At 40.0% G+C, this 26,892-nt stretch overlaps 1 protein-coding gene across 4 annotated transcripts in view; it reads left to right on the top strand.

Moving 5' to 3' along the window:
• The window catches only part of MYO1B (myosin IB), a 199,827-nt gene that overhangs the window by 106,842 nt on the left and 66,093 nt on the right, over nt 1-26,892 (top strand). For all 4 annotated transcript variants that reach the window (XM_034785198.1, XM_034785200.1, XM_034785199.1 and 1 more), the window contains exons 6-11: nt 666-712; nt 5,684-5,747; nt 22,890-22,988; nt 23,381-23,484; nt 24,197-24,344; nt 25,131-25,249. In XM_034785198.1, coding sequence (XP_034641089.1) covers nt 666-712; nt 5,684-5,747; nt 22,890-22,988; nt 23,381-23,484; nt 24,197-24,344; nt 25,131-25,249 — 581 coding nt within the window. The remainder of the gene's footprint in view (nt 1-665; nt 713-5,683; nt 5,748-22,889; nt 22,989-23,380; nt 23,485-24,196; nt 24,345-25,130; nt 25,250-26,892) is intronic.

Here is a 26,892-nt window from a genome sequence, read left to right on the forward strand (position 1 = left end):
ATGAATCTCGTGTGTAGCACTGTATTTAATTATATGGTTGTTAAAAAGGTGACTTATTGCACTGTATAAAGTTTTTTTTTTAAACAATTCTGTCACTTTTAACCCTGGCCTTTGAGAGCAACAAACTTTGTCTTTTGGCTCCAGTTCTTTGACCCAGAATAGTCTCTCCATGCAAATTTGTTAAAGCTGAGAAATGTATATTTTTCCACTCAGTGTCAACTTTACTTGAGTACTGAAAATATAGATATATATTTTGTGACAAGTAGCTCAAAGCCTTCTGCAATGAGCATGAGCACTGTATTTCATAATAGCGAAGGGCATACTCCCATTTGACAAACACAGCTTTACAGAATGAAATCTAATTCCTTAACTTGCCCTACAGTTTATTTTGAGTTCATGTTGCATGCATGATGTAAGCTGGTAGTTGCCAGGCATAGTTCAAACGTAATGTTGGGAACGTTTTTTTCTTCACTTCCATCTTAACTGATTTTCATAAACCCATCTTCAGCAACTGATAATGATGTCTCAAACACAGGACTGTGCTTTGTTTTCCATAAGGCATCAATTTGTTTATTTTTGTTTTTGCATAACATACAGTCATGACTTGTTTTTAGTATTTAAATGTTTTTGCCATGTTTCATTTATTTTTTCTTCTTTCCTACCAGCTTTTGGAAATGCCAAAACCGTAAGAAATGACAACTCTTCTAGATTTGTGAGTATATGTACAAGGCACAGAAGATCATACATATAGTGTAAAGGAAATAATTCCTATCGAAGTTTAGAGCGTGATAGATTTTTATGTAGTTACAGAAGCCTGGGCAGTATCGTGCGTGTCTGGAGCAGATGTTCTAATAGGCATTATTGCTCATCTGCAGTATATTTTTTTAAAATCTGTCTTAATTAAGAAAACATTTAAGTGGACTGTGTCAACTTGTTCCAACCCAAATTTTGTCATGTCTTGAAATTCTTAGCATCTATTGGTATTTTCTTGAACTATGTCATCAGACCTTCTCCTTAACACGGGACATAGAATTTCTCTGAGCCAATGTAGATCCTTCCCTTACTGCTTCACAGCAAGCATTTAAAACTTACTCCAGCACTAGCTGGTTCTCCAGAATGCAGCGGTTTGTAGCTGTGGAGGTTAATCCCTATTCCGAGGAGGAAATGAGTCCATCAGTCACTTCCCAGATTTTCTCAGGCATTTGTAGCATGTGAGTAACACATGTGGCACTGTCTAGCTTACTTTTAGAATCAAGCTGTATGCTAGGAGGCAAAGGGCCACTTTAAAATCCCACCTGACTGGTGGGTACGTACTTGGGCAGCTAGCCCGAGTGGCTCCCTGTGCTGCCATGGCCACACTGCCATTTTTAGCACACTAGCTTAATCAGAGTTACTGCGTGTCTTTCTACCTGTACTGGGAAGCACCCTTCTAGCTGCTGTGTAAATATAACCAGACATCCAAAAAACATCCTTTTTATCAGGGATAGGAGGCCTCATCCCAACACTGTAGGTTTCTGTAAACTCAATCTGCCCCGTGGAGAATGGCACTTAGCTCTCATGCTCCCTAATTACCTGCATGCATGCAGGAGAGTCATTTCATTCTAGAGCTAGGCTAACTCTTGCTTGGTTAGTGGTTTTGAGCAGAAGCAGAGGGTTCACTTGGATAAGGGATCTTTCTACACCTGCACCTTTCACCTCTGGAACTGTTTAAATATACTGAGTATTAAAAGACCAGCATTTCTTCTGAATACTTTAAACTACCCCACACCCACCATAGGACTTGCACAGCCGAGGAAACTGAGATACTTTCTGTTAGATCAGACCTGTAAACAGCAATGACTCTTTTTCAGAGTTGTTGTTATTCCCGTTATATAATTGATCTTCCTAGTGAGTAGATGAAAAGACAGTTAGATTATGTAGAAAGAGATGTATAGTAGTCATATTGATGACAATGTGAGTAATTATAATTAGCTCTACAATTATTTTTGCATAAACAGTGTAGGTTTTTAATGTGTTAATTTAAAGATTCCATGTTTTTCGTATCTTACTGCTTTATTCAGTAGGAGACAAAAAATGGGATGGGGAGATATGGAAAAGATGAGTTTGATACTGAACTGTGGCACAACAAAGGATTGTTTAAAGACTTTTTGTTCTTGTATCTATAAGTGGAAATCGTTCATCCATCCAGACTCCTTCCAAAGTAAATGGAAGGTTCACCCCTGTATGTAGGGAGGAACTTGGTTCTCTTGCCTGCTTATGTTCCTAAAGACGAAATCAGGTTCTATTCCTTTGTTTGCCCAAGGCAAATAATATTAATGAAGGATTAACAGATTTTTTTAAAATCATCTTCAGCATTAAGGGAGAGCAAGTATACTTTTGCAAGCATTGGTAAGTTTTCATGACATTTTTACAAGACTAAACTTGAATTCCAAAAGGAGAGAGGGTGTTGGACCACCTTTCTTTTTCATCTTACATTAAAAGCTTTTCTTGTAAGAAATTAATGACCGTGTCGTTTGAAAGGAAAACATTTTTGTCATAACACTACTTATGAAACCAGCCACATTGCTCTGTGATGTACAGTATTTAATGTTTCATTTCACCCAATAGAAACTTTCACCTCTCCCTTCTGAATAATTGCTTAATTCATGATTAGTTGTGATCCCTGTTCTAAAAATGCATTTAGTCTCCTCGTAAGAGTTTTCATTGCTTTCTGACTTTAACATAAAATTAGACTGAAAACCAAAATACGCAAGAGAGAGCTAAATTTGAGAGTTGCCACTTATCTGGCTGGACGAAACATAATTATACCTCAGCTAGATTTGATGCTATTCCCGACACAGTTGGCTGCCTAAATGGTCATGTGACAAGGAGCATTGTGCTATTTAGCAAGTTAATCACTGCATGATATCATCTCCCCTCTTTCCTTTTTTTTAACTCTGCATCTTTAATTCAGATTCATTTTGCAGGCATGAAGTTTCTACATGTGTTTACTCTTCAGTTTTGCTACGAACACCATGTTAGCTATTCTGGTTTTCTGTTAGTGGATTTGTACTCTGCAAGTTAATACCTTGTTAAGGAAAGATTTCAGCAAAAAATCAAATGTGAAACTGTATAGGAACTGGCAATAAATATAATTGCTACTAATAAGTTGGAACTAAATGTTTGGAGACCCAAAAGACTGGCCACCCGTCCCCAAATTTCTCTTAAGGGCTGAAAGTAGAAAGCCACAAAGAGGGTATGTGTACACAGCAGTGTAAGCCCAGGATTCAAACTCAGCCTAATCCCTCTTCCCTCTACGCACAAAAGCATGCTAACCAAGGGCTTGGACCCAGGGTGCCGGGACGCAGCGTTCAAGCCCTGTTGTTTTGCACTGTAGACACAACCCCACTGAACTAGTGCTCTGGGTGTCTGCTGAAAGTATCCCACAATTCCATGGGCCTACTTTGAATATGGGTTCAAATGCATTGGAATATCTTTATTGCTTTAAATTGGGCCCCAAAGTTGATTAGGATGGTACATTCATACTGTGGTCCTCCACCTGAATAGAACTTAGGGATGCAGTCTGGCTGGAGAGCTGCTTTTGTCAGGGGAAGGCCTTCACCTCCCCCCACCCCCCCAAATTCTTGCTCAGTAGCTGGTGAGAGATTCTTATGCTGCTTCCACGCAGCTGAGTCTGCTCTGACTGCTCCTCTGATTGACCCTGTTTGTTTTTCTGAATTGGACAGAATAGAGTGTTTTCATCGCAGGCACTGTAGGCTCTAGAGTGTCGTAAGATGTTCCAGGAGTGAGGCAAGGTCCAAAGTTTAGGGGATATTGGAGTATTTGGGGTGGGAAGGCAAGGTGCCTGAAAGGTGGTGTGGAGAACAAAACAAGGAGTAATAAAAGTGGGTGAAACCAGGAAGGTGGAGGGGAAGAAGAAACAGCAAGGAGATAGGAAGTGTGGAAGGTTGAATTTGGGAGATCAGGAATAAGAAGGGGGGAGAGAGTACAACCAGTTGTCTTTCTCTCGTCAGACCTTGCTTTTAAATCCAGAGCTAAAATAATCTTTGGGGAACATACTCCTGGCCCAGTAATTGGAAAACTGGAATTGTGGTAATTCTCTGATTTTAATTACTTAAAAAACTTCATGTAATTTTGAAAAAAGCCCGAATTTATCAGTTCCAAATTAATTTTTCAAACAAGAAAATACAAGTACTTTCCTGTGTTGTCTGTGACACGGCTGCCAACATTGCGAAAAAAATTACTTGTTACTGTTTAGCTAGACACTTAATAAGCCAATCCTGACAAATTTCACCCTGTAAATTAGAATGCATCTTTAAGGCAATGCTTAAGGAGTGTAATATGATACTCAATTTTATGTGGCTCTGTGATGGAAAAAGTCGTCCTAAGTAAAATGAGTGGAAATGTGTAAACACAAGACCTTCCTTTTCAACTCATTGGCTCCATTAAGTAAGCACTGGGGGGAGGTGAAACAGAATAATCCATTATATGGGAATGTATTTGGAGTTTGTTTGAATTATTGCCAAAATGCATTATCCTTGAACTGTTTGCCCGTGAGCTGTACTGTCGTTGACTTCATAAACAATAAGGGTCCGTTGCTTGCTGTTGAAAGTAACTGTTACTAAATTGAACACCTGTCACATAAATTAAAATAACGCACAGAATGAAATGATCTTCTGTGATGTGGAAAAGTCAAACAGAAGTCAAGGAAAGGGACTACACTTGTACTGCTGAAAGTTAAATTGAGTCTGTGGTAACAGGCTGCTCAAATCTTTGCCCCAAACATCTGAGTGACGAGGCAGACAATTTAGTGGGAAAAGGCTGTAACTTTATTAAGGCAAGAGATTCATATAACACATCAGCAACTACAGCCTATCCTACCCCTCAGTAATCCCAAATGAATGTAATACCCTATGAGTGCTCTGATCCACACTCCTGGAAGAACCCACACCCAGAATGAGTTCTGTTCTTAACAGTATAATTAATCCTGAACAGCCAAAAATTCCCCAGCCTACTCGGTCTGGTAATGCCTAAAAGGTAGCAAGTATTATTTTCTTATACTATGTCTACACTGTTCCGCAGGTGTGAACTGCAGAGTGCACCAAAGTATTGCAGTCTTAACTGCCCAGCGTGTATGCTGCTGGAGAAAACTGAAAGGAACCTTGTTCGTGTTAAAATAGTCTCATTTGAAAGAGGATTATGTTAATGCAAACTAGGTACCTTTTAGTCATGCCACCAGTGTCCACATGATAACAACACGTCTCTGTGCACTCGGCAGTTCATACCCCAATAGTCCCGTCAGTTTCCTAGGATCCATTAAGTATCCATTTTGGAGATGGTAATCTCACTGCAACCAAGATTGCATAACAATCTTGGGTCTTAAAAACAATCACAATTATTTCTACAAACTTAAAAAATACAAAGCCAATTAACCTGCATTAGAAAACCACACCCTCTATAGATTATAGCCTATTACCATAAAAATCTCCAATTGGGATAATAAAATTATCTTAGAAGCTATTACATCAACTTATGTACTATTTGTTATAACTTAAATACACACAGCACAAAGAAGTAACTGAATTTCTCTGTAGTACATTAAAATGACCACGCAACTTTAAAAAGGTCTGGAATGGTTTTCCTTAGATTTGTCTAACATTCTTAAAATCCATTGTTTCCACAGGGAAAGTATATGGATATTGAATTTGACTTCAAAGGTGATCCACTCGGCGGAGTTATAAGTAACTGTGAGTATTACATTTGGTACTGGCTTAAAACATTTCACAGGCACTTTATTCAAAATGTGCAGTAAAAAGAGGGGAGATGAGTTATGAGGATGTAGTGTTTATTTTTAATTAGAACTCAGTATTTGTTACGTGATAAAGAGGTGGAAAATTCTAGTTACTTTTTCTTTGGTACTGAATTGTGTATAAAACAAAGTAAAAATGCATTTGAAAATATGGACCAGGACTATTCAAAAGTATTGCTTAACGGGTCGATAAGACAGGTTTATGGGGCCATATATTGCCCATCCTTGAAGCTGTTATCTGAGAGGGAGCTTGGTGTAGTGATCAAATTCCAGGTATGTCATTTTCTTATCAGACTAACACTCCAATGTTGAGAAATTGTTAAAAAATACATGAAAAGTAAGAAGTCATTAGTTTGTGATGACAACAATAAGGGAGCGGTACAAAAGTACCCTTTTGGTATAGACTGCAAAAAGGGGACAGGGCAAATTTGATTTCTTTTGCAGATCACCTTTTAAGGCTGTGCTTGGAAGAGTTTATTACAAACAATGGAATATGAAACTCAAACCAATAGCTATTTAAAATGTGGTTACCCATTAACTTTGAAATTTTGCAACTAAAGAAATTTGAGGCCAACAGATGCTATGTTTGTTTAATGTTGCACTCACCAAAAAATAAATACAGACAACACAATTTTTATCATTCAGACTTTGTGTATTGTTTTTCATCTAATATTCAAAATATTTTGTATCCAAAACATAAATTTCTCGAATACAGTATGTGAACTTTCATCTGTTTTGTCTATAAAATGCCAAACTAATTATCCTGATAAAAATATTATATCTTTCCAAAAGGAGGCCAATACAGAGTTCTGTAATTCTTTGTTTCCCTTTTCACCTATAAAGCAACCTCTGAAGGGTATAGTTTTTAAGCCCTTGTGCTCTGGGTTCATGTCATGCCAAAATATTTCCTATGTGAATGTTGCAAATAGAGCGATGGAGGTTCTGGCTTATCTTTTGAAGAAGTAGAAACTAATTGTACCATATTGTCTAGGCGAACAGAGTGATTATGTCAAGGCTTCAACTCATTGCTTGAAAAATTCTGAACTTATACGAATACGTAATGCTATAAATCTCAGTGGGGAGGAGGGCCTCACCAACCCTGTTTTTATGCTGTTACATGCTCTATAAAATGGATTATATTGCAGCTTATATTGCCATTAAATATTATTGCTTTCATAATGACTTCAGAAGGAAGATCTTTGACTAAGTAGTGTTCTTAGGGAATCCAACACCTGGGAAGCACAGAATATTTCATGCTTGTAGGCATTTAATCATTCTTCTTTGATAATCCCTTTACTATGATATCTTACAATGATCTCCCTTGTGGCCCCCTTCAATGGGACAACATGGGTGCAAGGAGCTTCCCCCAGGGGACCAGAGAGTATAATTAGCACAGTGATTCATTTAGGTCCCATCTATCTTCTGTTGAAGAGAGAGACTTCCATCGACTTCAGTGGGAACTGATCAGACCTAAAATGTCTTGTGTACCATATGTGGGAGTAAAAGCCTTCAAGCAAATCTTGTAAAATGGAAGCAACTGAAACACCTGCTGAGCTAGTCAGGTCTGGTCTGTTTCCAAATTGATGACAGCTTATATTTGATAATTATAAATTATATATCTGTATTGAAGTGTCTAACAACACTTTTTCATGCATTTGGTACCTTACTACATGAATGCTGACATGAAAAAGAAATGGTTAGTGGAAAAGTTAATTGTGATTAATAGGATTTATCAGATCTCTAGGCATGTGTGTTGAAACTGACTGTGATCAGCCGCTTAGGGCTTGTCTACGCTACAAAATTAAGTCGACTTTATCGAATTTGACCTCGAGCCTCCAAATTAAGTCAATTGTGCGTGGCCACACCATGCTCGTTGTCTCAATGGAGTGCGTCCTCACTAGCAGTCCCTGCATCAATGCACAAAGCAGTGCATTGTGGGTAGCTATCCCAAAGTGCAACTTGCAGCAGTGTGTTTGGGAAGTTTATGCAATGCCTCATGGGACCAAAACATTGTTGCAGGGGAGAATGGGAACATTGCGTCGCCATCCCATGATACATTGTGCTCCCTTCCTCATATCCACGGCAAACACCCCAGTGATTTTCACACCTTAAAATCGCTGCGCGTATACCATAACCCCAGAAGCATGGAGCCTGCTCAATTGTGCACTCTTGCTGTGAGCATCTCAAACACCTTGCACCTTCTCCTGCAGTATTTCCAGAGCCGAAGTAGGGCCCGCCGCACAGAACATAGCGATGTCCTGCAAGCAGCCCTGCTGCAAGCCATTGGAAAAAAAAATTCACAGTTGCTGCTGGCAGTCACAGAGCAGCTGCACTCTGTTGAGTGCCATTTCTGGTCCTGTGAAACAACCACTGACTGGCGGGACCGCATCATTTTGCAGGAATGGCATGACGAGCAGGGGCTGCAGAACTTTCGACTGCAGAAGGCCACCTTCCAGGAACTTTATGCAGAGCTTTCCCCTGCTCTGAAGTTCAACAACACAAAAATGAGAGCTGCTCTGGCAGTGGAGAAGTGGGTTGTGATCGCTGTTTGGAAGCTTGCAATGCCAGACAGTTACTGGTCAGGGGGGAATCAATTTGGAGTAGGTAAATCAACCATGGGAGCTGCTGTGCTCCAAGTGAGCGGGGCCAATAATCGACTTCTGATACGAAGGGCAGTGAGTCTGGGAAATGTGCAAAACATAGTGGATGGTTTTGCTGTGATGGGGTTCCCTAATTGCGGTGGGGCAGTAGATGACACGCATATTCCCATCTTGGCACCAGACCACCTTGCCAAAGAGTACATAAACTGAAAGGGATACTTTGCAATGGTGGTGCAAGCCCTGGTGGATCACAGGGAGCGTTTCACCGACATCTGTGTAGGATGGTTGGGAAAGGTTCATGATGCGCGCATGTTTAAGAATTCGGGTCTGTTCAAAAAGCTGCAATCCGGGACTTGCTTTCCAGACCACAAAATGAAAATGTTCGACATTGAGATGCCTGTAGTTATCCTGGGGGATCCAGCCTACCCCTTGCTCCCATGGCTCATGAAGCCATACACCGGCCATCTGGACAGAAGTAAGGAATGGTTCAACTATAGGCTCAGCAAGTGCAGAATGGTGGCTGAATGTGCCTTTGGTCATTTGAAACGGTGCTGGAGAAGTCTACTAACAAGGTTGGACCTTAGTGAGGAGAACATCCCCATGGTTATAGCTGTCTGCTGTGTTCTCCATAATATCTGTGGGGAAAAAGGGGGGGAAATTTTCCACAGGGGTGGGCAGTTGAGACAGATCACATGGCAGCCATTTTTGAGCAGCCAGACACCAGCGCAATAAGAAGAGCACAGCAAGGGGCGCTGCGTATCCACGAGGCTTTGAAAAGCTGTTTCAGTAGTGTGTCACAGTAATGTGAGCTGCTTGTCTGCATTGTGCTTTCCCAAACCTTCAGCCAGCTAGTATCACTGTCCCTGTAAAGCCAGCCCCCTGCCCAAGCTCACTGCTTCTACTCAATAAAGAACATTTATTTCTCGAATCCATTTACTTCATTTGACAAACATAAGTAAAGAGGGAGAACAGAAAGAAAAGATAATCTTGGGGAAAAGGGGTTGTAAAGTTGGAACAGGAGAAACATTTTCAGTGGTGTAACATAACACATTCCAGACCATCAAAGGTCTATGAATGGGCGCCTTCTGTTCCTTGTACCCTACCCCTGAGTTAAGTGAAAATGATAATGGACTTTTTGCCCATGCCTCATGGAACGCTTGGGGGAGGGTGATTCTGTGCCAGGCGATGCTGGCTGGCTGTCCACCAGGGTCTGCAGAGGGACTCTCCCCGCCTGCTTCTGTTCCTGCAGTTCAACCAGACGCCTCAACATGTCCGCTTGGTCCCTCGTAATCCGAAGCATCTCATCCTGCGCCACATGCCGTCATTCATTGGAAGCTTTCCTGCTCTCCATGTCCATATCTAACTTCTCGGACAGTGAAATCCTCCACGCTCCTAGCTCTGTCAGCTGTCGCCGAGGCGTTCATTATCTCGGTGAACATGCCCTCCCATGTTCTCTTTCTCCTCCTCCTAATCAGCGAAAGTCTGCTTTCAGGCGTTGATGACATGCCGAAGGACATATTTCCAGCTGTCTGTCATGGGAAAAAATAAAGGAGCCATTGTACATGAATAAAATGTTTCCATAATAAGGCCGTTTTCATAAAAAAACCCAACCCTTATTACACTAGGTGCAAGCCATAAGATAATTAGAATCTGTAACTGTTCACTGTGCTGTTTTGCTGCTCCAGCCATGGTGAGTATGCCCTCCCCCTCCCCCCGCCCGGGTCATGGGTGACCACACTTTTAAGTTTATGGCAGGCTCATGTCGGAAGCAGAGGTAGCTAGTCAAACAATGGCCATTCCCCATAGCACCATGGGAAGCTGTTTACGAACGGGGCGGGAGGGAATGTTTTCACTTCCAAATTGCGGAATCTCTCATGTGGGTTGCCAGTCCACTTTAAACTACTTGCTGACCCATGCCGAGCACAGCAAAGGTACATTAGCGGCCATGTGGTTTAGCGATCTGGAATGTGGTGAGTGTGGGGTGGGTCTACATGCCCTTTTTTCCATGTAAGAGCACTTTTAATGAGAACTTCCCCCGTTTTCCGTAGGCAACCCTATGTGATATCAGTCTCCTGAGGGTAACAGGTGGAAAGGAAGGAGATGCTGCAAGCGTCTGGGTATAGAGCCGGTCCTTATGCTGCTATGCTGTGTACCGCAATGATGCCAGCAGAATTAATTCAGGAGTTGCGTTGGAAAGTGTCCTACCATGGTGAAAGAAAAAAGAATGCCCTGCCCAGAAACCTTCTGCAAAGGATTGCAGTGTACCTCCATGAAAGTTTCCTAGAGATATTCATGGAGGATTCCCGGGCTATCCGAGTCCACATAAACAGTCTTTACCGGGGGCCACCCTCTGCGTAGTTGGAGCGGCCTCTTGGAAGCAGAGAACTACAGCACCTCACTTTTTCTTCACAGTAAACGTGCAATACCACCGAATGAGTGTGCCCACTAAAGTTTAACTGGACTTTGATTGTAACTGTATACTAACCAGAGGTGCCTTCCCTGGCATCACGGTCAGCCACCGTGATGTCCTGCGACCCACAGGGCTCCAGGGTTCAAAATATTTCCTGGCTCTTGGGGAGAATGGATCTACCGCTCGCTTGTCTCCCATTCTCCTTCTCCTCCTTTTCTTCATTCACCATATTGTCCTCCTTGTTGTCCCTAGACTCTCACACCTGTGAGATATCCAAGTTGCTTGTGGGGGTGCTGGTAGGGTCACCCCTGAAAATTACATGCAGTTCGTTCAGCACCAGAATTACTGTTGGCCTCCCTTGCCTTCTGGTGTGCTTGGCGAAGTTCTTTCATTTTCACACGGCACTGCTGGGTGTCCCTCGTGTAGCCCTTCTCCCCCATTCCATGAGCAATCTTTTGCATAGATGTCAGCGTTTCTTCTTCTGGATCGGCGCTCTGCCCGCACAGACTCTTCTCCCCACACAACGATGAGATCCACCACCTCCTGTGCAGACCAGGCTGGAGCGTGTTTGTGGGGTATAGTCTCCATGATCAGCTGTGCTCAAGCTGGCACACTCCCAATGCTGATCAAACAGGAAATGGGAAATCAAAAGTTCCTGGGGCTTTAGCAGGGAAGGGGCTGTTTCCTGTGTACCTGGTTGCAGTGCAGTGGAGTTGAGAATGATCTCCAGATGAGCATTGTGGGACACCACCTGGAGGCCAATTAAGTCAAATTACACAACGCTGCATCTGCACTACCTTGCAGTCAACCCATGAAAATCAAACTAAGTGCTATGCCTCTCGCAGAGGTGGATTTCAGACGTCGACATCAGAGGTGACTTAGGTCGGCGTAAAGGACCCAGTAGTGTAGACACATACATTAACAGGTTGACTTAAGGTGACCTTCTTCGACCTAACTTTTTAGTGTAGACCAGTTCTTAGACTATAGAACAGAAAGTGTTTCCAGTTTATGTAGGCCATATATCTTCTTACTTGATCACAAGCCAAATGTTGTAGAGCCAGGTGAGTGACCAGGAAGATAGGGAAACTCTAAGGAGGCTGTGGTGTGATTTAGTGGCATTCTTTTCCCAGTGACTGCACATCCCTAATGTCCCAACATGGTGCACAGGTGGTGCTGGAATTCCTCATCTTTTGGGTGAGAAGTAGATGGGGTCCTAATTGTAACAGTAAGCACTGTTGGTGCAGTTCTGTGGCCTGCAATGTGCAGGAGGTCAGACTAGATGATCATGATGATCCCTTCTGACCTTTGAGCCTGTGATATTGACCACTGCATGAGACAGGTATAACTGTCTGTATCTTCTGAATGTGACCTATTATGCTGGAATGGGGTCAGCAAGCGCTCATTGCAGCTTAAAAAGCAGTAGGAGTTTGACGGGCAGGGAGAAAAGGGCTTGTGTCTCTCTTAAGCTTCCCCTCACTGTCTTTGGGTTTTGGGGGAGGAAGGAAAGTTACCTGAATCAAAGGGTGACTAGAAGAGGTTGGCTCAGGTGGGGACGGGCTGGGTGGGACCCCAGCGGCTCTGGGTGCGCTGGGCTGGGCCGGACCCGCCTGTCGGAGCGTCCTTAGTCAACGGTTAACCTGTTAAACGATATAATTTTAATCGTTTAAATAGTTAACTTTTTTTAACCAATATGTATATCCCTAGGCTCTACCACCATTAGTAGTACTTGTTCACTAATCTGTATCTGGGAAATTAAAGTTTCCCATAATCCCTCAATTCCCAGTAGTATTTATGTCATTAAAAATATTAAAGAAGTTTCTGTCCGTATCCATATTGTTTCTTGGTGGTCTGTAGCAGACCCCAAGTGCTGTCCCAGTGGAGCCTCTGTTGCCTTTCTTCCCCAAAGTGATCTTTATCCAAACAAATTCCGTTTTATGCATTCCTTCACTTAAATTTCTCTGCAGTCTACCTTGTCATCAATATACAATGCTACTCCACCACCTTTACCTTTATTTCTGACCTTCCTGAACAGCATGTACCCTTCAATACCTGAATTCCAGTCATGACTACTGTTCCACCATGTTTTCATTATCACTATAATATCTGGTTTTACTTCCTACTCCAGTAGTTCTAGTTTCTCTATTTTGTTACCTAGGCTCCTTGCATTGGATTACAGACATCTTAGTTGTTTCTGCTTGGCTTCAACCAGATTCCTTGCCCAACTAGGTACAGTGTCACCTTCCTGACTGTTACTATCAGTGGTTATGGTGCTGTCTTTCCTCATGTTGTCCGTTCTCCTACCCTCTTTTGTTCCTTTCTCTATTCCTGTATCCTCTTTTACTTGATTTTCCTCTTGCTCAGTATTAGAATCAGATGTGGAGATTACATGTGCATCTCTCAAAAGTCTTCCCCAAAATCCTAGTTTAAGGCTTTTTTAATCAGTTGTGCCAACCTCCATCCCAGAAGTATATTTTTGTCCCTACTCAGATGGAATCCATCCCATGAGAACAGGCCTCTCTCCATGAATGCTTCCCGGTGGCCAACCATACCCAAAGTCCTCCTGGTAGCACCTTTGCTGCCCTTCTCTAGGGACAGGTAGAATCCCACTGAAGATCTATGTGAGCCTTCATTACTTTAAGCATCTTCCCCAGCCTTCTGTAGTCTTCCTTGAGGCATTCCAGCGAGAATCTAGCAGTATAATTTATTCCCATGTGAAAGGAAAACGATGTGCATTTAGATGGTCGGTCTTTCCATGGAACAAACCAAAGCTGTCACTTTTTTTTGTTTATTTCTCAATGTAAAGCATGCCAAAAAAAATTCTGTATTTAAAGGGTTCATAAGGTAGACTACTGTAATTTCTTAGGAACAGGTATAGTCATTTTTAAAATTACTAACTTATACGCCGTTTTCCTGGTGCAACAATCGTACATTGAAATTGGACACATTTTGCACTTGTAATTGCATACTCAACTTTTAAATCCATGCCCTAATTGTGTCCTACCCTAAAATAGTTTACTCAAGTGTGAATTTTTAAGATTTATAATGTATTATAATATATAATCCTGAGATGGTAGCTACAGTTTTGGCAGTAATCTTTCTGATGAGTCACAGAAATTCTTCATATGCTTTGTTGTCCATTTAAAAAAAAAATCAGCTTAGAGTTAAAGGCTGGAGGTATTAAAAAGTTTATATATTCCTGTATTAGACAACTGTAAAACATCTCAGTTACTAAGTAACAAATATTTCTGCCTGATTTAAAAAAGAGAGTAGTAGAGGGAATCACCTGCTGTGTGCCTTCACACTTCTTAACATGACGGTGGTCTTTTCTAACAGACCCGAAACAGTATCCTAACCTCACCCTAATTTAATGATAAATTAGTAAATAACTATGAACCTAGATACAGTAGATGTAATGCCTGGTTTAGAAAAGAATTTTAATCAACAAGGACTTACAATCCAAATGACAGCTTATGACTATAATTAAGAATAACATCTATGTTTTCACCTCCTTCAGAAACAATATGAAAGAAACTTATGAACTTTTAGATTAGCAAAGCAACTAACTTATGCTAGTGTAAACACTTAATTTTTGCCTTTTAAAAGGTATATGTAAGTGTATTCAGTGAAAAATCAACAGTAAGAGCAAAGAACTCTGGTTATATCTTATGATCGTTGTTGTTGACTTTCCATTGGCCAAGGCAATGTTACTAGGATTTCTTATAACTAGACATTTTTAAAAAAATTCTTGTTTTAAAAATCTGAAGTTATTCTAACTCCATGGTTAGAGATGGATTTTTGTTTTTGTTTTGTTTATTTCTACAGTCTCTTTCTTTTTACAGTCTATTTCTTTTTGATGATAGTAAATATGTAGTGTTAAGACTTTTCTAAACTAGGAAAAAGGCTTGAAATTCTGTTAGCAAAATTTTTTTTTTTAAATGACAAACACCACTTTACTATCTAGTGTAAACAGGCTTTAGCTCCTTTTGAAAATGTGTATTAGTTGTGACTCACTGTAGATACTCCCAATAAGTCTGATGTGTTTAGGGCTTATTTCCTTTAAAGGGAACATAGTTCCAAATATTGGGTTAATACTGGAAGGTCCTGTTGAAGCAGACGATTCAGGGGGCCTGGGGTCTTCGGTGGTGGGGGGCCCCCGCCACTGAATTGCCGCCGAAGACCCGGCGCTTTGTCGGCGGGTCCTCGGGTGGAAGGACCCCCCGCCGCGGGTCTTCAGGGTGCTTTGGCGACAGATCCCAGGGCGGAAGGACCCCCCGCCGCGGATCTTTAGGGCACTTCAGCGGCTGGTCCTGGAGCAGAAGGACCTCCCGCCGCCAAAGACCCGGAGCAGAAGAAGCTCTGGGGGCCCGGGCCCCACGAGAGTTTTCTGGGGCCCCCGGAGCGAGTGAAGGACCCTGCTCCAGGGGCCCTGAAAAACTCTTGTGGGGGCCCCTGCGGGGCCTGGGGCAAATTGCCCCACTTGCCTCCCCTCTCTGGGCGACCCTGTATTGAAGAGCCATTATTGTGTTCTCTCACAGCTGAGAAGCGAATCAAGGAGGGAAAAAATATGGCATGTCAGGAAGCTGCAAGTTTAACTGTAAAAATTTTCTGCTGCCTAATGGTTGGAACATGCCTTGTGACTTGGCCTGGATAGCCAAGGAGAGTCCCACTGTGTGAAGGGGAAGGGACTAAAAATTACTTCTGCTGGATCATTTAGAACGTATTAGGCTAGTGACATTCATTCCTCTCTTGTGGTGTTTTGCGATGTATCCTCATTTCTTTCTTGACATTGAAGTCATTTTGTTGTACATCTAAAGAAATAGAAAGGACCAAATATTTCTGCATCACTCAAACTTGAAGTTTCTGTTGGTCAGAAACAAGAAAAATTCATTTGTATATTATAGCTTGCCAAATGTATTGCACAGCATTACTAGTTGTCGTCTGTGATTTGAAAAATATTTTGTAATAAATGTCCATTTTACTCAAATAGTTGGTCAGCTGGTGATTTAAGTTTAAATACCTGTAACTTTTTGAAGGCGTAGTTAACTAGGAAGTACAAATTATCTTTTGACTATCTCTATAACGTTCTGATATCAGATGCAGTCTTTTGCTAGATGGATATTGGAACGATGTGGCTCAAGGAACAACTATAAGTATTTGACTTGTAAGCCAAATGTATTTACAGTAATGACCTTTCTGAAGAGGTTTTATCCTTAACACCAGTTTTATTGGGTGTTAAGCTTTAGATTCTTTTCCATCCAGACAAAAGCCCTGATGGATACTGTGTGGACAGTGTAAATGTACATGTGCCTAATGTATGTGTGTGTACTGTGAGTATTTTCTATATACAGCACTAAAATTTACAAAATGTTCACACATTGTTTGTACCTGCATCTTTATGCATAAAACACTTCTGTGCAGAATTGCCTACAACATGTTGAAGTGAACTTTTTGCAACAAATGGATGCAATTTGGTATTGCAATTAATTTTTTTTGTATTACTGTTGTGCCCAGGAGCCCCAGTTGTGGACTATTGTGCTAGGCACTGTACGATAATAGAACAAAAAGATAGTGTCTGCCCCAAATATGTACCTATATGTCATTTCCTTTGAAAATTTGGTCTGCAGGATTCATAGTCATCAGGAGTTAGTGCAAAATTTGTTGGTTATGCTGACTGTTAAATCTGTACATTGGGGTGATTTGTTAAAATGCTGCTAAAACAAACAGAGGGGCAAAGGGAGGTCAACCAAAAACAGAGTTTTCTAAGAATATGACAGGTGATTTGGATCACTTTTGCCAGTCTCTTTGTGGCCTGCATGTGGACAATGAATAGCAGAGCATAAATTCAGCTTTAAACAAGATTCCAACGTATGGCTCCTTTGTTACGGTAAATACCTGATTTTCTGACTATAACATCTTTCTGAAACTTTTCTTCACTAAATATCCAGACAGACAGTGTAGTGAACATTGCACTTTGGAAATCTGATAACTAAATTAGTTAACTTCCTTGCTTAACAAAACCTCAGAAGAAAAATCTAAGACACCGATCCCTCTTACACAACTAATTTAACATATGCTCAGGAAACTGTTTACATTAAAATCTCTGAAGGCATGCATGTAATTAGAAAAAGCCATGTGTCTCCTAGTTTGCCAGAGTTCCATAGCTGAGCTTTTAAAGTTGTACCGAAGTAACAAATATGCCTTTCAACCCAAAAGGTCCCAAAGTGCTTCACAAACTGTACTTTCAACTGCGCTTTTAAAATACAGCCACTTTTGGAAGGGTGTGCAGCTACTAGTGGGGCAGAAGGAAAAACAGGAGATTTAGATTAGATATTAGGAAAAACTTTCTCACTGTAAGGGTAGTTAAGCTCTGGAATAAGATGTGAAATCCCAGCCATTGAGGTTGGACAAACACCTATAGAGATGGTCTAGGTTTAGTTTGTCCTGCCGCAGCTCAGGGGGCTGACTTGATGACTTCTCGAGATCCCTTCCTCCCCTACATTTTTATGATTCTATATTAAGTAAGACTGAACCTAAAATTGTCTCCTACTCCAGGGGTTCTCAACCTTTTTGTTTCTGAGGCCCCCCCAACATGCTTTAAAAACTGTAGGCCCACTTTTGCCACACAGTTTTTCTTCATATAAAACCCAGGGCCAACATTAGGGGGTAGCAAGCAGGGCACTTGCCCGGGGCTCCATGAAGCTAAGTTGCTCAGGCCTCAGCTTCAGCCCTAGGTGGCAGGGCTCATGGCCGGGCTTCAGCCCCATGCAGAGGGGCTGTGGCTTTCTGCCCTGGGCCCCAGCAAGTCTAATGCCAGCCCTGCTTGGCGGACCCCCTGAAACCTGCCCATGGCCCTACAGGGAGCCCCAGACCCCTGGTTGAGAACCTCTGTCCTACTCTATCCCGGCGCATGCAAATTTAAACTTAGGTTGTCACTTGCAGGATGGCTGTTCAGTTAATTTATCTGTGACATCTCTTGACTCTTTCTTGACTCAAGCTTAATATTAATTTGTCAGGATAGCTTCCTGTTAGGGGAGATTTGACTTAAAAAAGCAGAATGGACCTGATTCTGCAAGGTATTTAAGCACATGCCTTACTTAGAATTCATGAGTAGTCCCAGGCTACTATTGTGTTCAAATTTAGGCATGTGCTCAAAAACTGTGCTGAATTAGAGCTTAAATATGGTTACAATTGTTTTTGTGCACTGCAATACAATTTAAAAATTCGAAGGTCTGGGGATGGTATATAGAAGAGTTATGTATACCTAAAATAATATTTATAGTGATTGTTAAATATTGCTGAGATGCGTGTTAAGTCTCAGATTTGCCAGAACTAGATAATTGGGTCATAAATCTATGGAGATATTTTTTAAAAATTGTTTAGCCAGATTACAAAATCATATTCTGTAGTATTGTTTGTTTTGATTGTATTACAAATATTCCACAGTCTAGTTTTAAAATGTAATTGTTTTTCTTTACCTTTCTCAAAGTTTACGTGAATGCAGTCTTTAGTCATTCAGAAGCCAGTGCTTCAGATAGTTTGTGCTAAAATCCAACTTCTCTGACAATTCTTACAAGCTTTTAAATGTTGTTCCAATATATATTTTTGACAAATACAGAATGCTACCGATTACCTGAAATAAACTATATGGGTTGAACCAGATGTAGAAATAAATAAGAGGTGTGTTGTCAGTGATTGTAGCTCTGCTCATCTAAAATTATTATCAATGACACATTTCTGTATGTGTGCTGTATGCCAAAAAACCTGGAGCCTGTCGTCGCTAGGTGTTGTGGATGTTCAGCACCCCTCAGGTTCAGTCTCTTGAACTTAATAACCTTGACACAAATGTGGTCTGTTTCCTGCTATATTAAGCCATATAGGTAATTTGATTCTGTGGTATGTGATCAAGCCAAAGAAGACATGTTTATAAGATAAAAGTGATTGCACTTCTTCTTTGTTAAAGTCATACAGTAGTGTTCGTAACTTTGAAAAGTTTGCAACTCTGAACAAAACATTCCTTCAAAAGTTTACACCTGAATATTGACCTAATACAGCTTTGAAACTTTACCATGCAGAAGGAAAAATGCTGGTTTTAACCATCTTAATTTAAATGAAACAAGCACAGAAACAGTTTCATTACCTTGTCAACTTTTAAAAAACTTTCCCTTTATTTTTTAGTAGTTTAACACAGTACTGTTCTGTACAGTATTTGCTCCTTTTTGTGTCTGCTGCCTGATTGTGTGCTTCCGGTTCCAAATGAGGTGTACAGTTGACCGGTCAGTTCGTAATTCTGCTGTTCGTAACTCTGACGTTCTACTGCACTTTGCATCACTGGATAGCGATTGTTTTTTAAAAGGTTTTGCAAAACTACTTGTTGCTGAATATGCTGAAATACAGCCACATCTGGAAACAGAGAAGACAAATTATAGGGTTATTAGATTATAAAAATGCAGATGTTGCTTGAAAAAAGACTGAAATCATCCTAACTGTGCAACCGAGACCTCAGAAATTAGTGAAATTCTCCTTACCATGGTCTTCAGCTTTTGAAATGCTGTGCTTGCTGTGGGTTTTGCCAATTGCAGTCCATGTCAGTGTGGTGCTTTAAATTCTTCACCTTGGGACTTGGTTATTTTGAGCACAATGTAATTTACTTTGTCCCTGATGTATTTGTAAGAGGCTTAATAAGGGTTGGAGTAGGAGATGTTAAAATGTCTTAGTGGGAGGACTAGAATAGTAAGTTAAATTTTTATGTTCCCCATGTTTTAGACTTAATTTGCTAGCACAGTCTTTTTAATCTAATCCCTTCTCCTGGTCCTGCTACATATTAATAGAATAAGTAAAGTATTTGATTTACGCTGTGTTTGCAAGTGGGTTAAACTGTGATAATTATAACAGGCAACATGGAGACAAAGTAGTGCTTGTAACTGACTAAAATATTAATAAGTTCTATTGTACTCCTACGGGTTCTGAATGTCCTTGTGTCTTCATCCATTCAATGACCACAGCAAGGGCCAAATAATCCTCCTATTAACTGAGCTGGCAGTGGGAAATTGCAGGGACAAAAGAGGGAAGAATTCTCATCCAAAGGCTAGGATGGGGAAAGATGTAGCTGCTTTGCAGCTGTTACTCCAGCTTAAGGGTTGGAGTCATCTTTGTTGAACTAGAGCAGCCTCCCAAGAGTTGGGGAGGGTTGGATTTGGAGGATTTGTGTAGTACTGGATTCTCTAGTCACACCTACTCTAATGCTCTCCACATAGCACCCTGTCTGGCAGCATGCAGGGACATACGCAAAACACAATGGTGGAGTCCTTTCTTCTCAGCTCAGCACAAAATAAATGTGTACACTGATATGGCTTATTGCTACCACACTATGCTTAGAAAATTACAGTGGAGCCAAGCAGTTTTCTGTATATCTTTCTGTGCAACACCAGTGCCACAAATAGTTCATAGAGACAAAAAAATTAATAAGAATATAAATGTTTAAGTGCCAAGGGAAATACAGTCACTTTCCAATAAGGTAAGTGTCCTCAAACCAGTCAGGAAGTTAAGAGAAGCGCTGAATTTGATAATGGGTAGCCGGTTAACTCCTAATGCTGCATTTCAAAGTAAAAATGAAAATTGATGAGGAGCTGAATTCTACACTCAGTGTCCATACACTAACCACGCTGTGGGGATGTTTAGCAGAGAAATTCATTTTAGCCAACTCAAAAACCCCAATAGTTGACTTCTGTGAAGGGTTAACAATCTGTAATTACTGGTCCACCAAAGTTCTCCTAGAATGTAGCATCACAGCTACCAACAGTCTCAGTGCAACTGCTTTGGAATTACATGGGGTAACACAGGACAGAATTTGGCCCAAGGTGTCTAAATCCATTCTCTTATCCATGTCAGCCACCTGGTCACCTTGGTGACTTCTGAAGAAATTTCCTTTTTCTTCTGTATCTTCCTTTTCTGGTCAGAAAGTGTAGAGATAGCTTATTCTAACTTTTAAAGGAATCATTGACCAGGATGCAGGATGCTTCATTGACAGTTTTTGACTAGAAAATTTAAGTAGCTGCTGACCAGGTATTTGGTGCCATATATAACCTCCACCCATGCAGCGTGGATTGAGTGTGACTTTAAATAACTCTTTCTTATTGCTGCAGGGACATTAAGAAAGTACGCCCAACCTTCGTTTTGAATAGTTTTTCACAATGATTATCAAGCTCCCACTGATGCCTAATGAAACTCTTCACATATTAAGATGCTAATGCTTGATATTAATTGAGCATGTTGCCTTTAATGTAGCTGGAATTTTTAACTGCACATAAGTTTTGGCCTGTTCAAATTGTGACTCTTAACACTGAATTAAGAAGAATTACAAAGCTTTGTCTGGATTTTGTTTGTAAATTAACTGCGTGACTTAGACTAGGTATGAAAGCAACCATGTTCCTTTTAACATGTTAAGATGTGTGCTCTTAAAGGGCTTGATCTTTCAAGCACTAACATGGTGCAAAAGGGTATGCACACCTGATGAGTGGCATGTACTATTCAGCAGGTGCACACATAGCGTTAACACATTCTCTGCACTGTACTTGGCATAATGTGCTGGCACCTGTACCTTCACCCCAGAGGGTGCCTGGGACTTAGAAAGGGTGTGTTCTGGTAAAGTTGGGGTTATACACAAGGCATGGCTGGGGCAATGATGTTGAGCCTCATGTATGCCACTAAAACAAGGAATGAAAGTCATTTTAAAAACAATAGATGTAGCTCAGCCTCCAACCTCACAAGATGGCAAACAGCTCTGTGCCAAGCTGAATGTTGCCCTAGCCATCCAGAACGTCCCTTTCTTTTCTCTCTTTTTTTTTTTTTTTTTTTTTTTTTTTTTTCTTTTTATAATGGAGATATCCTATCTCCTGGAACTGGAAGGGACCTTGAAAGGTCATCAAGTCCAGCCCCCTGCCTTCACTAGCAGGACCAAGTACTGATTTTGCCCCAGATCCCCAGTGGCCCCCTTAAGGATTGAACTCACAACCCTGGGTTTAGCAGGCCAATGCTCAAACCACTGAGCACATCTCCTTCATTCTCATGATGCACTGAGCCCAAAGCCACCAAAACCATCTCAGTGCAATTCAACCATAAGCTGAATTTGCATTGCCACTTGAGCAGTAAGTGTGATAGAGCTCTCCAGAATCTTATTTGTTCTCATCCAATCCAGCTCTACGGTCTTGCAAGATTCTTGTCCTCATTGATAAGGCATAGAATCATAGAAATCACTGGTGGAAAAGAGCTAATAACCTTCTCAAATTACTTGCCAGTGCAGTGTATGCTCCTATAGAACTTAGAGTGCTTTTTCCCAGTCTAGTTTTAAATACCTCATTTGATGGAGTTTCCATCAGGTCCCTTGGGGGATAATCTGATAGGCCTCACTGTCATAAAATGTGTCCTGACTATTCATCTTCAATTTCCCCTTACTGTTTCATCCCATTATTCCTAGTTACACTTCTTAGCTCCGCTCTAAAATTTTCTGTTCCTCTTTGCTGCTTCCGCCCTCTAAACATTTCAGCTCCTTTTAAAGCTCTTTCTTCACATAACAATCCTCCCCAAACCTTATTTTCTGTTGGTGTTCCAGCATTTTAGTGGATTTTCTCTTTGGGGTTACTCCCCACAGTGCTGCTTATGCCTGAAAAATATAGGGCCAGGTTTTTAAAGGTATTTAGGTGCCTAGTGGGATTTTCAAAAGCACCTATGCACCTAAAACTCATTGATTTCAATGGGTGATATTAGGCACCTAGATGCTGTTGAAAATACTACTAGGCACCTAAATACCTTTAAAAATCTGGCCCATCATGTCTAATTGGTAAGGCTGCAACATGTAAAAATCATTAGCTTATTGTAGGTTGAGAGGGGCAAATAATGAATGAAATTCTTTGTCAATAACTTAGTTAAGAAATATCACTGCTTGTTAAATTATTCAATATTAAATATTACTTGATCACTTCTGGTGTTAATAGGAAACAGTTTAAAAAAAAAGCATGTTAAAATAGAAAGAAAATGGTGTGGCAAAAATTAACTCCCATGACTTTGTCTTTAGATCTGTTAGAGAAGTCCCGTGTTGTTAAACAGCCAAGAGGTGAAAGAAACTTTCATATCTTCTATCAGATATTATCTGGTGCATCAGAAGACATGCTTAGTAAGTACTGCACCTCTGCTGTTTATCAGACGTTATTACTGCTTTTTGTTTTCCTAATAAAACACACTCAACCAATATTTTCGTTTTATGTGAAGAAAGGTATTTTTCTTAACTTACTATTTTTTTTTTTATTATTATTGTTAGTAGTAGTAAATATTTACGTTGTGGTAATCAAGGTCATGGTCAGGATTGGGTCCCCATTTGTGCTGGATGTTGTATGAACACAGAAAAGAGACCATCCTTGCCCTAAAGGGATTGTAATTTAAAGATCACTAAGTCAATTTAATATGAACTATTTGTTAATAGCAATTATTCATATTACTGACCCTAAGGGTGAAAGAGAGCCATTAACAAGGATACCTGACTGATCTTATTTTCATTCAATTTATTAGACAAACTTAAACTTGAACGGGATTTCAGCAGATATAACTACCTGAGTTTGGACTCTGCCCGAGTAAATGGAGTGGATGATGCAGTAAACTTCAGAACAGTTAGGGTAAGATTGTCCAGCTTAATCCAAGACACACAACTCAAAATGTTAAGCTCTCAATCCTGCAACTGGCTGTGTACTAGAGGGGATCCACCTCTGCTGAGCCATTTTCAGGACTGGGGCCTTAATTGGTGGTGTTCACACTTTTCTTGCAGATGTATAGTATGCAATGAGTTTTAGATGTAAAATTTGTTAACCAAAGTCTTGATAGAGAATAGTTTTGGTTTTGTATATATGTACTTAAGAAAGAAAAGTGTGAACTCCAGTGACATTTTTCTCCTATTCTGTTGCTAAATTTAAGTTAATCCACTGCTTCAAAATTATTAGCATTCTGTTGAGCTATCCATTTATCTTAGCTTTTCAAATTCGTTATGAGTCTGAAATTAGACTAATTTGTCTATAGGCAGTTAGAAAAAAAATCTTTATAAAAACATGAATTACTTCAGTGCTCTTGTATGGACACTAGAGACAGATAAAACATTTATGCCGACCGAGTTACACAATTCTCGAAAACCTCACTTAATATTCTGTGATGTTATTATCCAAGCCTAGTAATTTTTTCATATTCTTCTTGTCATATTACATGTATTTGGAAAATGTTTATCTTCTGTGCTGATGTATATAAATGGTGGATTTTGCAAGTATGATCTATTTGATTAAAAATATTATCTTTATCTTCTGATTTCCCCCCTCTCTCCCCCCCCTCCCCCTTTTCCAGAATGCCATGCAGATTGTTGGCTTTATGGATCATGAAACACAGTCCATCTTGGAGGTGGTAGCAGCAGTTCTAAAACTGGGAAACATTGAATTCAAACCTGAATCTCGAGTAAATGGTTTAGATGAAAGTAAAATAAAAGATAAAAATGGTAAGATGATACTGGTGTTAGGAAAAAACCTAATATTTGAATAGTTCTTTGCAAATTCTGTATCTTGTAAAGACACAAGATTTACTCTTGTTCTTGTAGCTGGATTACAGTACATTACTTCCTTTTTTGTTCTGAACATCATCTGTAAGTAGACTTGGTTCAGATCTCTCATATGTAGTGTTTCAGTCAAAATTTGGCTTTTTTACAAAAATGTCTTTTTCATGAACATTTTTTAGATTTTCCATTTTATGAAAGCTTTCTTCTGAAACATTAGATGGAAGAAATTGGTTTACTAGAAATGGATATAACGTATTGGTTGCGAACAGTATTTTTTCAGTTAACATTTTGGCTTTTGTACTGCCAATGTGTAACTTAAGTTGTGCTTATTCACTTGATGGGACCTTTTTGTTGTAATTGGTACATTTTGAAAATTTGATGTTTTTATTTTGTGTGTTTGAAAGTTCTGTTTCAGGAAAAAGATTCCACACAAAAAAAAGGCCTCTTACTGAAATATAATGAAACGGAAAATGCGTTCAAACTTGCGTTTAACAAGATTTTTATGGAATTTTTTTTATTATGGTTTTCAGCCAGCTTTCTATGGGGCCGGGGATGGTAACACTCAACCAAAACTTGACAAAAAATTATTCTGAACAAACTTTCCACTGCTTCAAAGTTAAAGATAATAATTAGCTTTTTGTGTGACGTAGTGTTGAGTAAGGTTAGCCAATACAAATACGGCGATATGAAAGTGTTAATTGTAGTCACACTGGCTTTTTGTTTTCATAGAGCTCAAAGAAATTTGTGAGTTGACAGGGATCGATCAGTCAGTGTTGGAAAGAGCCTTTAGCTTCCGAACAGTTGAAGCCAAGCAAGAAAAAGTCTCTACAACGCTAAATGTGGCTCAGGTAAAAGCAGATTCTTACTGATTTTTCTTTTCTGTAAAATATGTAAAACATTTTTCTTTTCCATAAGGATAATAAGGATTGTGGGGTTTTATTTTTTTTATGTATCAGAAGGACCTGAAAGGTTATTTTAAAAGGATTGTTTTGTTCTGATTTTACTTCAGATATATTACAAATGTAATTTCTGGATTGCTGCTTGTGGGTCTCAGAGGATGTATCTTGTTATCTCTTAGAAATTAAAAGTTGCTGAATCTCTTACTTCCTCCATAATGTTATTCAGAAATTGAAATTAAATGGTGCTATTAAAACAAACAAATTAATGGCTTCAGACAGTCTGACAAAAAGTCGCTTCCCCTCTCAACTCTTTAGCTTTCATTCTCTTGGCTCTTGTGACTTCATTAGATCATTAATTCTTGACGTAGGTTTTTCAGTCACTTAGATGCTTTTGAAAATTTTACTCTTAACCAGAAAACTCAATGCTATTTTATGTCACATACTATAGGCAACATTCTTTATTTAAGGGAAAGAATTATTTTAAATGAGTGCTTTCTGCATAGCTACAAAATAAAGTTACTGCTCACAAAGCATTTCTAAATAAAACATTTCACTAGTGAAACTTATCACTGTTTTCATTTTCTTTCCTTCAACACACTTTTTGAATGTTCAAACACACTTGATGAATATCTTGCTTTTATGAGGGTCATGTCCACAAGAAAAGGGTATAGGAAGTTTTTCTTACATCTTGTGCAGAAATGTGGTAAACTTAAAATATCCTGCTGTGGCAGACCATCTTTCATTTTGAACAGCCCATTTGGTTTCACAGGATTTATGTGCTCTGGGCAGTTCTGACATTTCTTCAGCTAAAATGAATAAATTAAACTTTCCATATTGTTCCTTTTTTTTTAAATTTCTTAGCACTTCTCCCTTCCTTCTCTTGCTGCAGCTAATGATATCAGTGGCGAGCCAGCTTGCAAGTTTGTACGTGGAGAATATAAGTTATTTTAGGAACAGGAAAGGCCGTCTGGTTGAATGTGCCACTCCTCATTCTTAGTTTATTTTAATCCACGCTTCCTGCTTTTTCACCATAACCTTCAGTCCTTCCCCTGCAACATATTTAGATGTCTCTTGAAATCACTTATACTGTTTCAATTACTTGCCCAATAGCTTATTCCATATGCTTATTTCCCTTGTCCTGGAGTAGTTCTGCTTACATTCTCCATTTACTCCTTATTTTAGATCAACTAGTTTTAGAAGCCCAAACCGGTCTCTGAGTGTGTGGACATGGAAGGGAGTGAGGGTGGCTTTTAAAAAAGATAAAAATCACTTTCTGAATCATTTTACTAATTTTGAAACTTCCTGTGAAGTCAGCGTGGAGCCTTTCTTTTTCTAGTAGAATAAACTGAACTCCCTAACTTAGCTTCTTCAGAACTGCTAAAGTCCTTGTTGCCTGATGCTTCATCCTCTGAAGGCACTAGTATACTCCTGGTGGTGCTGTGCCTCTTACCGCACAGCATTCCAGATGGGGTCTAACTAGCATGTTACAGTGACTATCTCACCTCTTGTAGTGTATTTTTCTGCTGATACAATTTTCATCTTCCTCGTTTGTGTTTTGTTGCTTTACATGGGGCTGATGGTTGAAATGTCTT

Source organism: Trachemys scripta, chromosome 11 (assembly GCF_013100865.1).
Source record: "Trachemys scripta elegans isolate TJP31775 chromosome 11, CAS_Tse_1.0, whole genome shotgun sequence".
Classification (NCBI taxonomy): domain Eukaryota; kingdom Metazoa; phylum Chordata; order Testudines; family Emydidae; genus Trachemys; species Trachemys scripta.